We start from the raw sequence: 12,602 nt of genomic DNA, 5'->3' as shown, positions 1-12,602 counted from the left end.
CCAAACACACATTTTCAGAAATTAACCCAAAAAATTACTTTTTTTGTATTATAATTTGATAGAGAAATTGAAGAATTATCAATACAGGGTGTCTATTTAATACCCCCTCGGGCTACCATGACTTTATGATTTGATAAAAAAATAATTTATGTTGATGTATATGAGGCTAATGAAAGTGAATTTTAAAACTAGTAACAACCCCACAAAGTGACCTAAAAAAGTGGGGCGTCATAAAATGTAATTTTTTTTAATTTCCACTGCGTCGCTTTGAGCCATTGCATCCCAGGATAAAAAAATTCTAGGAACTAACACAGACATAAAAGAGAATTCTGTAACAGGAAAAAATGCAGGTGGTCCCATTTCAAAAAACTACGTTTTATGCCGGCCCGTTTTTTTGGAACACCCTGTAGAATTGTCGCTAATTTCAAAATTCATCTTCATTAATCTCATATATATCCCCATAATTGATTTTTTTATGAAATCACAAATAAACTTCTAAAGTCCGTAGTGCTGTTAAATGGACGTCCCACACAGCGGCGGGAAACAATTGACGAACTACAAAAAACAAATAAAAGTACCTATTTGTAGCGCCCTCTTACCGAAAACAGATCAAACTGCAATTTAACAATCACGGAGCTCTACTACATGTTATTACATGACGTTTTCATTCAAGTCAATCAGATTATTCACCACCACAATAGTTACGTCATTCTGTCGAAATTTTTAAGGATGTAATCCCAGTCTTGTTTATGATGGGGTACTGAGTACTTTTTATGCTCTAATATTAACAATGGCCGACAACGAACCCCATAAAAAACTTCCCGATAAAAAACTCTACAATCCTCGCAAAAATCCTGCACTTAGGCCTCCTCCCGGGGTGCAAAAGGCCTTACAAAACTTCGGAGTGCCTGATCTAAGAGAGTTCCTTGATAAAAAACACAGAGAACAAGGCAGTTCCCCAGAGGACAAGGTTTTATCACTTGCATATTAAAATTTTAACTGCAATTTAGTTTTTCTTCTTTCTATAGCCAGTAGATCCAAGAAAACAACCTCCACCAGACCCTTCATACAACTATTTAAAAGATCCATCACGCGAACTGCCTGGTAGCTCACCAAAGCCAGATGAGACCCCTCAGAGACAATTCAATCAGAGGAAATCCCGAAGTCACCAGTACAATAATAACAACAATGAAGGCTACCCTGATTCCAAAGACAGTTATTCTGACAAAGGGCCTAAAGGCACAGTCAAAAAAGAACTGCGTTTTTCAGATGCACCTCAAGTCTTAGAAGGGGTTCCCCAAATATCAGGGCGTAGCAGAGGAAATTTCAGGGGTCGCAACCCCAGAGGAAGGGGCAAGCACATAATGTCAAAAGATAGAGAAGTGATTGAAAATCCTGTTAACATCAAAGTTCAGCTGAGAGTGGATAGTGGGCAAAGGAGTTGCACTTTAGATGAAGAAACTAAAATTGCTGGTAAATTTATTTTTATTATGAAACTAGTCTTAATAAACGCCCAAATAATCAATATAAAAAAAAATTACTTAATATGATTACTAAATTTTTTTAAATGTTTTATCTTTTGTATCTATTAAATTATAACATAATTTAATTAGCATATTTTGTGGACAACTAAATTTTTGGATGAACTTATTTGTACATATATCACTGAAAAAACATGTTATACAGAAATAAAACATGTTCCTGATTGGACCTCAGGAGGGCAAAAAGCACATCGAGGATACTTTCGAGGTAGCAGAGGTAGTTTTAGAAGAGGAAGAAGAAGAGGCAATTTTCATGGAGAAAGACCTACTAATGACAATAAAACTGATGAGGAATATGAAGCTGCACCTCTCACAGTAAACAATAGTACTCCTGAAGAACAAACTGAAGTGGATGAAAACAGACAAGACAGCCTTGAACAAGAGGAATATGTGGACAGCAGTGAAAACTATGAGGAATTTTCTAGTGAGTACCAACAAGATGAATCCACTGGGGCATTTAAAAGCTCACCCAAATTGGAGGGCAATTTGGTTCAATCAAACTTTTGACTCAAGTTGATTTATTAAGCTTTTGACTCAAATTTAGCACAGAGCATCACTATTACGTCCACAAAATTGCAAGACGGCAAAGTCAAAAGGTCAGTGGATACAATTGGTGCTGAAGGAACTATGTTGAAAATGGGGGAAATACCAAAAAAGGTTGATCAATGACCTTTGAAACCTTCTTATAAGTGCAGCATTAGTGAAATTCTTGTAGTATTCATTTATATTGCTTTGTTACTAATATTATACAGGGTGACATGCAGGCCAAAATTTAATTTTGCATTATACAAACTAATTTTATATTGTATCGTTGTCTTTTGCTCCAGCACTTAATCGATTTATTTAAGGTAAATCGATAACAAGGGCTATTATTTTTATTACCGCACATTTTTTTTCTTTGTGATATTATTTATTGTATTATTTAAAATCGCATTTATTTCATTAAGTAAAGGGACTTTTTAAGCTTAGGTCTTAATATGCGACTTTGCAGAAACTTTAGGTATGATTTTATTTTATATCCACATTTTAGCACTTAAAATAACTCTCAAATAAATTTTGTAATCGGTTTTATGCTTTTGTGTCGATTTCAAGATGAAATAGTGAGTTATGTTTCATGAATATCTAGTAAAAAATGTATTGCTGCTCGTAGTAAAACTACTGAATTAATGCCTAAAGGAAGGTGCCCTCAGAGCATTTTCTCTCGCCTGAAGAGTTAGATTGTCAAACTAACAAACTGGTGGGATCAGCAGCAGAAATCTTCTTGGACACAGAAGAAGCATCCATAAGAGATTTCCTTTTTTTAATATTATTTTCGTTTTTACGTGAGGTGAACATTATTACCCGTCAATACCTTATCACCGAAATACCTTAAGCCCCTGTATCAAAAAATTGTTGTCCATCGGTCAATATCGTAGTCATAAGTAGTGATTATCTTTATCGAAAACATACCTTAAATACCTGCTTCGTTTTGATAGGATTAATAATTAACCTACTTTATTGTACTAGGAATATAATAACTCACTTTATTTACATTCTTGTTTAAAATCCAAAAAGCAAATTCGACGCATGATCTCAAGAAAAATCACTTTTAACAAACAAAAATAGTTTCTCATAAATCGTTTTGAAATCTCAAAAATCTCTTATGTATTTACACGAAAATCATATTGAGCCAAAAGTGTTTACCAAAATGAAGAAGCTTTTTTTATAGGCAAAGAACTCCCAATGTCAATGAAATCCTTGAACCCACTGTTCTTCACTTGAATCTTAATTTCCGCATACTCCGCGTTTTCCTGCCACGTGGCCGTGATATTAATGCTTGATCCTTTGCCGATAACCCCGTTTTCATGAGCTGCTGCCAATTGATTCACCACTCGTCGCTCTACTTCATATTTAATAGACCGAGCACCGTAGCACACATCGTAACCATCGGCCAGGGCAGATTCCACGTTCCTGTCCCATTTTATATTAATTTTGTGTCGCTCTTTTGCCTGAAACAATTAAAATGTAATTGTCTATGAAATTAGAAGCAGTTTACATTTAAAATACCCTCTGGGCCCAGCATTCCAGCTCCCTTTGTACCAATTGCAAAAGTTCACTTCTAGAAAATGGCAAGAAATAGATAATTTCGTTAATTCTTCCCAAGAATTCATCTCGTTTAAAGTGACGCTTAAGTATTGGCTTCACTACTGCGTCCTTAAATTTCCTTGATATTACTATATCTTCTGAGAAACTATTGGTTTCGTCTGGAATCAAAGTTTCTCAAGGCAACATTATAAAAAAGTTTAAAAGATACCTTTTGAGGCACTTTTTAATCTTTCTTCCTTGAGCTTCTCGACCCCTTCCCGTAAGGTGAGAGCATGATTAGCAATTTCCTGGCTGGCCAAATTGGACGTCATGACAAATATGGCGTTTTTACATTGAATTGTTTTACCTTGACCGTCTGTCAACCGACCCTCATCAAACAATTGCAGAAGCACCTAGTAAAAGTCATTGTCATTTCTTGCTTCCTGAAAAATTAACTGAAGCCTCACTGTAAGAACATCTGGATGGGCTTTATCTACTTCATCAAATAATACCACAGCATCAGGACAAGTTTTCAGTCTCTTCGTTAACTGTCCCCCTTCGTCATGACCGATATAACCAGGAGGAGCTCCAATTAATTTTGCCACCTTCGTGGTGATTTAAAAGAATGATTTTTTTTTTAAATTAAGTAAAAGTAATTATCACCTCATGCTTTTCCTGAAACTCCGACATATCAAGACGAATAAAAGACTCTTTTTTGTCTTTGTGTATGTAATGAGCTAGCTGCTTAGCTAATTCAGTTTTGCCAATACCAGAAGAGCCCAAAAACAGGAAAACTACAGGATGATCTCCGTCAGTCCACCCATTTTCTTTTCTTCGAATTGCTAAAATAAACTTCTTTACTTTAAATGAAATTCTCTTTAGAAATATAGATGTATACTTGCAGCTACAGTAGCAATTGCCCCTTCCTGACCGACAATATACTTCTTGAGCCGATCTTCTAGAGGAAATTTCCTTCTTTCTTCTAAGTCTTTTTCCATTTGGATTTCTTCATACTTTTCAGTTTGTAGCTGCAAAAATTTCTTCAGAGGACCATCTTTCGCGTAAGTCAGAGGTTTTTGGCCTGCCTCAGTCTCCAAACATGGATTTGCTCCATTTTCAATCAACAACTTAGCAATATCAAAGTTATCAATTAAAGTCGCATAATGCAAAGCTGTGAAACCCCTAAATGTGGCTTTATTATTTAACAAACTTGAAAATTCTTCGTCTCTGCGCATAAACACTAAGAAACAACACATACAGATTAATGTATTTAAAGAGGATAAAAATGTACCTTCTATAGCATGAAGACCTTTTTCTTGAGCAGTTCTTTGAGGATTGATGTAATTGTCAGGTAAATTAGGGTTTGCTCCATTGGCTAGTAAGAGTTTAACTATATCATAATGTCCACTTACAGTGGCTACCATTAAAGGTGTCCATCCCAGGTTGTGTCTTAAGTTTACGTCAACACCATTTTTAATCATGCTGTTAACAATTTTTTTGTAAGATATTATATGGGATATATCCCCAAAAAGCAAACCAATCCACATATCACATATCCTTTGAGAATAATGGAATAAAAGGTTAAGGAGTTGGAGTTGTTTATCTTACTCAAAGCTTTAAGAAATACATTGAATTATAAATATAAGTATTTACATACATATGATATAAACGTATATTTTCTATTACATAGGATAAGACACCACAAAGTCTTGACCCTTATACAGGAATTAGATGAAGTGTAAAGTATAAATATGGTAAGTTATATGCAAAAACCTACACAAACTGCAGGTTCTTGCATCTTACATATTTTTATTTGTTAATGCTAAACCAACAGTTGCTGGAAAAGTGAAGTAACAGTGACAAATACCCAGGCTTGGATAATAACCATTGCCCTAGTTTCAAGATCATCCTTTCTCACAGAGCTGGAATATGATTGCAACTTACAGGACTACAGCACCGTTAATGTGAAAAATACAATATCTATATCGAAGAATTTCTTATAACACATTGCAATGTTAAATGCCTGGTAGCTTTTGCGTGGATAAAGCTTAATATGCACTTACTTACTGACTTCATGTGTAAGACCATACTGAACAGCTTTCAATAGTCTCTTCTCCTGCCTACTTTTGATATCAATGGAATCTCTCACTGAATCACAATGAGCAATGGTAAATGCAGAGGCGAAAATAATACTAAGTGAAATGTAAGGCCAGTTACCGAATTTCCATTCCCAATATTTTTTCTCCTTATATGCGGCATATTCCTGCTGTAAGCATTTGCTCTGAGCGCTATGAATCTTTGAAAGTATTACTTGATCGAGGCCAAAGGACAAGTTTTGTCGTTGCTTCAAAGTGATTCTACTCAAATTTAGGTTGAGTTTTACTACTTTTAAAATTCTATACATTATATTTTCTTGTGATTTCTTAACTAAAAGTAACGATATCAAAATATTATTGAATTTGAGAAAAGTAAATAGTTTTTTTTGACCTCAAAAAAAATTGTCATATTGTAAGAAACCAAACATGGAGTCCAAAATTCATCACATGACTCCTTTAAAGTTGCTAAATAAATATCACACGAGTGATAAAATTAAAACTGATAAAGCAATAATTATGTGGCGCCATCTCAAATATTTTCAAGAGTAGAAGTGAAAATGACATTGACACCATTTTCACAAAAGCGGGAAATTTTAAAACATACAAGGTTAATAGGAAAATTGAAAATGCCTTTTCTGTTTAATTTATGATTTTATTCAGTAAAACACAACTCTACTCTATATCAACTGAAAATACAACTCCCAATTCTTTTCTAATCTGATCCATCCATGCTGCAAGCTGAATAGTCTCTTCATGAGGCACTGTAGAATTCTCAGTTTTGCCCTCAAGAATGCTTTTCCTCACCTCAATGGCTTGATAAGCAAGTGCAGCAGAATTCCAAAAATTAAATCTTCCTTCATTTTTGAAAATAGGCTTCTCCTTGAGTTCTCCATTTAACGTGTAACTCAGAGGGGCCCAAAAGGGAGAAGAAATTTTTACTGTTCCTTTAGTCCCAACAATAATAGCTGAAAAATCCCTTGAATTAATTGATTTCTTGGATAAAACTTATTATTTAGTTACCTTCATTAGGGAGTTCCACTGTAACGTCACAACTTAATACAGCAGTTTTATGTCCTGGATAGGTAAAAATAATTGAAACTGCATTGTCAACCCCCTGTTCATTGAGATGTCCTGCAACAGCAATTTTTTCAGGCTTCAAACCACGAAAAACAAATTGTTGAAACTGTAGGACATAAATTCCTATGTCTAGAATGGAACTGCCTCCCAGGGCTTTCTGTTTGATCCTATCAACATCCCCCACTATTACCCCAAAAGTTGCTGATGCAAACCTAATCTAGTTTTCAGAATTAAATTTTCAAGCTCCATATAGGATATTTGTTCGAACCTCTCCTAACACTCCAGAATCCAGCAGTTGCCTGACATCTTGGAAAACTGGGATAAATCTGGTCCAAATTGCTTCCATAATAAACAAATTTTGAGTTTTTGCCAACTCCAAAACTTTCCTGGTTAGTTTCTCATTTAACGCGAAGGGCTTCTCTAATAGTACATGTTTCCCATTCTGGAGCATTAAAGTGGCAACTTCATGGTGTTGTGGATTCAACACCCCAATATAAACGACTTGCACCCTAGGATCTTTAGCTACATTTTCATAACCCTCGTAGGCTGTGGGAATCTCATGGGTCTTTGCAAATTTTTCGGCGCTGAAAATATGAAGGAATATACATATGTAGGTGTGAGATTTAGCTGGTGATTCCTACTTAGATAAAGATCGAGCTGCCACAGCAACTATTTGATGTTCATCTTGGGGTAGGGCTTTCAGAGCTGTGACAAAATCGTGGGCAATACATCCTGTGGAAACGATTCCCCATTGAAGAGCCATAATTCAACTTAAAAAAAGGAACAAAAATTGCAAAAGGACTATTCACTTATGATCTTTGATTAGTCTCAGCCGGGAAGTTCAGGCAATTAGTTCTAATTTATACTTAGAGTAGTTTTGATATCAGTTGAAAACCTCTCTTATACAAGGAAAGATAAAAAATATGAGAATGCAAAATGAAATTATAACTTTTAAAGTCTAAAGCATTTTAGATGTTATACCAGTAGACCAAATGAATATTGTCTCGGAGTGTGTTACGAAACGATGAATATTTGAGATGCGCCGCCACTCCGCACGAAAAATTAGTACTTGTAAGTGTAAACAAACTTAAACCAGTAGCGTCAACGAAAGGCGGTAAAATAGAATTTTCGTTGCCTATTTCTGGTGTTGCATAGTTAAATTAAGTCATTCATAGTTTTATATGCGTACTTTTCATAAAATTAATTGTATTATTACAAGCGTATTGATTCGGTTGGTATGCCTTTTTAGTGGCTCGTTGAAAACCATTTGAAAAATAAAGTGAACGTGAATTTTGCAGAAACTAGCGTTTATTTTAAAAACAAAGACTTACGTGTACAGTGTCAATGTCTTGTTTTGAATATTTATGACTAAAGAAAGAAAACAAGCATAATTCAGTTAAAAGTATTGAAACAAGAATAAGCGAAATGACTGAATTATCAGATTATTTAATAGGAAAATATATATTATAGACCATAGCTTTAAAAGGAAAGGAACTTGTTGAAAATTTAAACAAATCGACGATGGTGACAGAGATGTTATTCGAAGAATTATCTATAATTTTTAATATTTCAAAATAAAAACAAAACGTGCTAAAGTTATTTGTTATAACAGTTCAAAAAACATAATGTTTGTTAAGCAGTTTCATTAACAATATAAATACTATACTTGCATCAAGTAACTGACTTCAAACCGTTTCCTTGTCTTACTTGCTACTGTAAACCACAATCTGACTGAAATAGCTTTATTACAGTACGTCACAAAACTAAAATATACATGTAAACAAATGCATTCCACCTTCACGTGATCCACTCAAAATGAGAGTTTTGAATGGGACCATAGTCGGCCCGCTATTACACTGAAAAAACTTTTAAAAACGTGTTCTCAAGGCAATGAGCACTAGAATATAGCCATGTCTAGTGTATTTTAAAAATGATAACATTCTGTGTATTAAACATCTAAAAAGTTTAAATTATATTCAATTATGTGCGTCCAATAAACACGCTCCAGGCAAAATGAAAGTTCAACCTTGTGAAACGTCGTGGTCCTTGTAGAGTACCAATCATTCAGACGACACAACCGACCAAGCTGGCAATCATATGCTTAGTTTGTTTACACGGATATTTCGATATTCGTAAGATATATCATAGGGCTTTATTTTTATCTCGTATTTTGCAAGCACACAAAAATGAGTAGCAAATTCCCATATCCAAAAATTCAGTGTTATAAGAGGGTTTATGTGAACTGTTAAATTTTTTTATAAATGTTCCTTTTATAGTAATTAACAGATTTATTTATATCATCCTTTAGGTACAATCAAAATAGTTATGTATGTCACCCAGCTACTCCGCGTCGACCTCAAAGCGAAAGCTCACAATTCCCTCTATTCCTGCTTCGATGACGTCTCCCTTTTGAACTGCTCCCACTCCTGCCGGAGAGCCAGTGACGATTAAGTCTCCCGGTTCCAGAGTGAAAAATCTCGAAAGATACGATATTAAATATGGGATTTTAAATACTAAACCTCCCGTAGTTTCTGCAAGTGTAAAGAACTGCTTAGTGGTATAAATATATCGGAATGTATTAAAAAAAACCTCGTTGCCACTCCTTTCCATTAACCTTTAACCATAGATTAACATTGTGTGGGTCCAGAATTTTCTCTTTAGGTATAAACTTGCTCACTGGACATGCGGTGTCGAACCCCTTACACAACGTCCAACTGGCGTCGGGCTTCTGTATGAAAAAACGTTGAATTTGATTTAGTCACTTGTGTTAAAATAACTCACAATTTGGCACATTGCAGACATGTCTAATGCCGCACAGTAGCCTCCAACATAGTCCATAGCTTCGTCTTCGGGGACATGTTTGCATTTCTTCCCAATTACCACTCCTAATTCTATTTCCTCGTTAACAATAGTAAAGCCTTTTGGTATCTGTAAAAAGAGGTTAGTGCTTAAGGGAAGGGTGCTGGTTAGGTGCTTACGATTATTTTTTCGCCCTCAGTTATGTAGGAAGAGGTCGGTTTCAAGAAAATAATAGGGACATCTGGTTTGGTCTTATTTTTGGCTTTGAGAAAAGAGCTATAAAGAATTAATATGCTGAAACAAAGAAATTATTAAAACCTGTCTTACTAATAGTTTGCGGCTATTCCAATGCATTTTTTTCCAGATTGGACAAAATTCTCTACGGAAGCCATGGTCCTCAAAACGAGAATAAAATTTCACTAAACACAAAGACAAACAAAACTCTTTTATCTAGTTAAATGTTAAGTAACGTCTTGCTTATAATAACACACTCGAGGCAAAGCAGCAGTTGATATGCTGCTCGATTTCTATGTAAAATTGTAACAAATATATGGTGGGACATCAAAAAGTTTCCATTCAGTTTTTGTTTGTTGGAAACGAAAAAAATAAAAATATGCTTGGACCTTAGGTAACCTTAGCTTTCACGGGAGCAAATATTTATATATTTGCATCCTCTTTACTCCAGTCCCTAAAAACAAGTGACTTTCCCTTAAGTCTTAAATAGGGGGGGCGAGTGATATCTTATTTTAAACAGAATCGAATTACCTTTATTATGGTATCTTCCTCGCTGTAATCTATTGAGTAATCGTGAGTAATAAAAAAATTTAACGCAAAATTTCTTGCTACTTGTGTCAATAAAGTTAAGGTTACCAATATTCACCTCTAACCTCCATACAATTATAAAAGCATTGTTCGAAATTTTCCCGAAAATTATGGAGTTTTCCAAAGTTACTCGTTGGCACTCGTACACTATTGTCACAAGTCTTCTAATGAACTGACTTTAGTTGCATTAACTTTAGGTATCAAATGCTCCCAAAAGAAAATGTCCAATGTTGAAAAATTAGTGAATGTTGCAGGCCATTCAAAGTGATCTCTTCTCCCAATCTATCTGCTTTTGCGAGAAACGAACTGCTAATAGCAAAATACCAAGTGAAATTCCAAATGATAATTATTAATACTCATTTTATGAATATTAGTTATCGATCAAACAACATGAGGAAGATCCCATAATAAAGGGAATTTAATTCCCTTTAAAATAAGATATCACTTCCCCCCTTTCCATTAAAGACGTTAAAGGTTACAGCTACCTTTTCGTAGAGTTGGAGCAGAGGGGGTGCAAAATATGTATACAATATGTTCCCCTACAAACTAAGGCGTGCGTGTCCGAGCATATTTTCATTTATTCTTGTATAAGGAGAAAATCCAAGTGGAAACTTTTGGTGTGCCACCTTGTATCTAGAACAGTACCGCTATTAGCGTACCATGTGTGCGCTAATATGCAAGAAATAGACGATTATAGAAAGCATGAGTAAAATATCAGCAAGTTTAATAGAAATATGCATTGTGATTCGTGCAGTTATTGTCGTATTATTTGATAATACCAACAATCGCTTATTGGTCCAGCTAGAAATTTCTAAAAATTTAAAAATCGTTCACATGAAAAGACGCATATATTTATTAAAATAAGGCTTTAGCCCTTGAGACCCTTCGCATTATGTTTAAAGTATACCTGTATTTATAGCACCCATAAAAGACCAATTAAGGTACTTTGCCTTTTAAAGCATAGTTCGCCATTATAAATCTAAATTACTTTTAGACTTTTTGATTCATAAATGAAATATATATTTCTACCTAAGAGATTTCTAGATAATTTTTGACTGCCATAAAATTTAATGGGACGTTGTTAAGTTAGGACCCCATACAGATATATTTCTTAAATTTTGTGAATATTGGATTAAAGGCTAAAACTTACAGGATGTTCTTTCTATGCAGACAGTTCATTACTTCAGCGGTGGGTTTTAAAAAATATAAGGGACATCTTGTTTTGATCTGCTATTTGCTTCAAATATAGAGCTATCAATAATTTGTGTGGGAGAGAGGAAATCCTATCAAAAAAGATGAAAACGGGAAGATGGAAGACATCAATATCAAAAGTTCGCTTACAAATAATTATCAGCGATTGCAACGCATTCCTTGAGAAAATGTACAAAATTCTGCAGAGAAGTCACGAGTCTGGAAAACTATATACAGAGTATCTCTAACTTAAGTTGTATGATTTGAACTGCATATTTTACGGCCAAAAGAAAGTTCATATAAAATCTAAGAAAACTAGTTTCTTAATTGAACAGTGAACTCCGATTTTTGGAAAAAACGGTCATAGTGTGATATAAAAAAACTTTGGGAAGTAAAAGGAGGCATGAGCCTATATCGCATCAATCGTGGAACTTACGCAGTGTATTTCATAAACATGCCGACAAACTTTCGGGATGTAGGACTCATAAAAAGGAATATTTAGATCCTATAAAGCAGTGGTAAGAAGAATATTTTCACATACCATAGTGGTATTTATACGGCTATCCAATGAAATTATTTTCATTTTTAAAAATAATACCCCACTATCGTTTTTGAATATGAAAATATATTTTTCCATATTCTATCAAATTTTAATTCAAAAAGCCTTATAGTGTTTCGTTGCTTAAGTAGACATTTTCAAGATAAAAAATAATTTCTAATTCTGGTGCCTATCAAAAAAAGTATAAGTTTCCAAAAACAATCTTTTTTTAATTCTTTAGGAAAAATTAATTTCATTTCCTCATAGTAGAAGTACAGGACATGAAGATAAACACGTGTGAAACATCTTATCGCAAAAAAATGCTCTTCGTCCAATATGTGGTTCCATTAAATTTTGACCTCTTTACCCATGCAGAAACGATGAATGACAGCACAAACGCTACTGGTTTAGGTGAAAATATTCTGCCTGCTTCAGAACATGCACCTTTATCCTGTTATAGCGTGTCCGTAATTT

General features: G+C 34.5%; 4 protein-coding genes across 5 annotated transcripts; 1 reads left to right on the top strand and 3 right to left on the bottom strand.

Moving 5' to 3' along the window:
- The first annotated feature begins 694 nt into the window (after positions 1-694).
- Positions 695-2,612, top strand: LOC136342897 (uncharacterized). Its single transcript, XM_066289154.1, has 4 exons — positions 695-970; positions 1,029-1,473; positions 1,687-1,965; positions 2,086-2,612. Exons 1-4 carry the CDS (start codon positions 791-793, stop codon positions 2,208-2,210), a joined length of 1,029 nt encoding a protein of 342 aa, XP_066145251.1. The 5' UTR covers positions 695-790; the 3' UTR covers positions 2,211-2,612.
- Positions 2,613-3,034: 422 nt separating this feature from the next.
- Positions 3,035-6,177, bottom strand: LOC136342895 (mitochondrial disaggregase-like). Of its 2 annotated transcripts, none has more exons than XM_066289152.1 (8): positions 5,669-6,177; positions 4,897-5,087; positions 4,504-4,845; positions 4,269-4,447; positions 4,073-4,210; positions 3,835-4,018; positions 3,588-3,784; positions 3,035-3,529 (listed from the first exon to the last, which is right to left on the bottom strand). In XM_066289152.1, exons 1-8 carry the CDS (start codon positions 6,007-6,009, stop codon positions 3,221-3,223), a joined length of 1,881 nt encoding a protein of 626 aa, XP_066145249.1. In that variant the 5' UTR covers positions 6,010-6,177; the 3' UTR covers positions 3,035-3,220. The 2 variants fall into 2 exon arrangements, with proteins under 2 accessions (XP_066145249.1, XP_066145250.1); XM_066289153.1 differs by having other exon boundaries at positions 5,673-5,807.
- A 155-nt stretch (positions 6,178-6,332) lies between these two features.
- On the bottom strand, positions 6,333-7,736 carry LOC136342945 (trans-1,2-dihydrobenzene-1,2-diol dehydrogenase-like). The gene is made up of 4 exons (XM_066289251.1): positions 7,420-7,736; positions 7,047-7,362; positions 6,722-6,995; positions 6,333-6,666 (listed from the first exon to the last, which is right to left on the bottom strand). Exons 1-4 carry the CDS (start codon positions 7,539-7,541, stop codon positions 6,374-6,376), a joined length of 1,005 nt encoding a protein of 334 aa, XP_066145348.1. The 5' UTR covers positions 7,542-7,736; the 3' UTR covers positions 6,333-6,373.
- Positions 7,737-9,046: 1,310 nt separating this feature from the next.
- LOC136342946 (oxaloacetate decarboxylase, mitochondrial-like) lies at positions 9,047-10,093 on the bottom strand. The gene is made up of 5 exons (XM_066289252.1): positions 9,905-10,093; positions 9,757-9,853; positions 9,560-9,706; positions 9,368-9,506; positions 9,047-9,309 (listed from the first exon to the last, which is right to left on the bottom strand). The coding sequence occupies exons 1-5, from the start codon at positions 9,967-9,969 to the stop codon at positions 9,119-9,121; spliced, it is 639 nt and encodes a 212-aa protein (XP_066145349.1). The 5' UTR covers positions 9,970-10,093; the 3' UTR covers positions 9,047-9,118.
- Between the last annotated feature and the right edge of the window lie 2,509 nt (positions 10,094-12,602).

The sequence above is a fragment of the Euwallacea fornicatus genome, chromosome 13, assembly GCF_040115645.1.
Source record: "Euwallacea fornicatus isolate EFF26 chromosome 13, ASM4011564v1, whole genome shotgun sequence".
Taxonomy (NCBI): Eukaryota; Metazoa; Arthropoda; class Insecta; order Coleoptera; family Curculionidae; genus Euwallacea; species Euwallacea fornicatus.
Note: the sequence above shows the minus strand (reverse complement) of the source record. Positions and strands in the feature narration are given on the sequence as shown.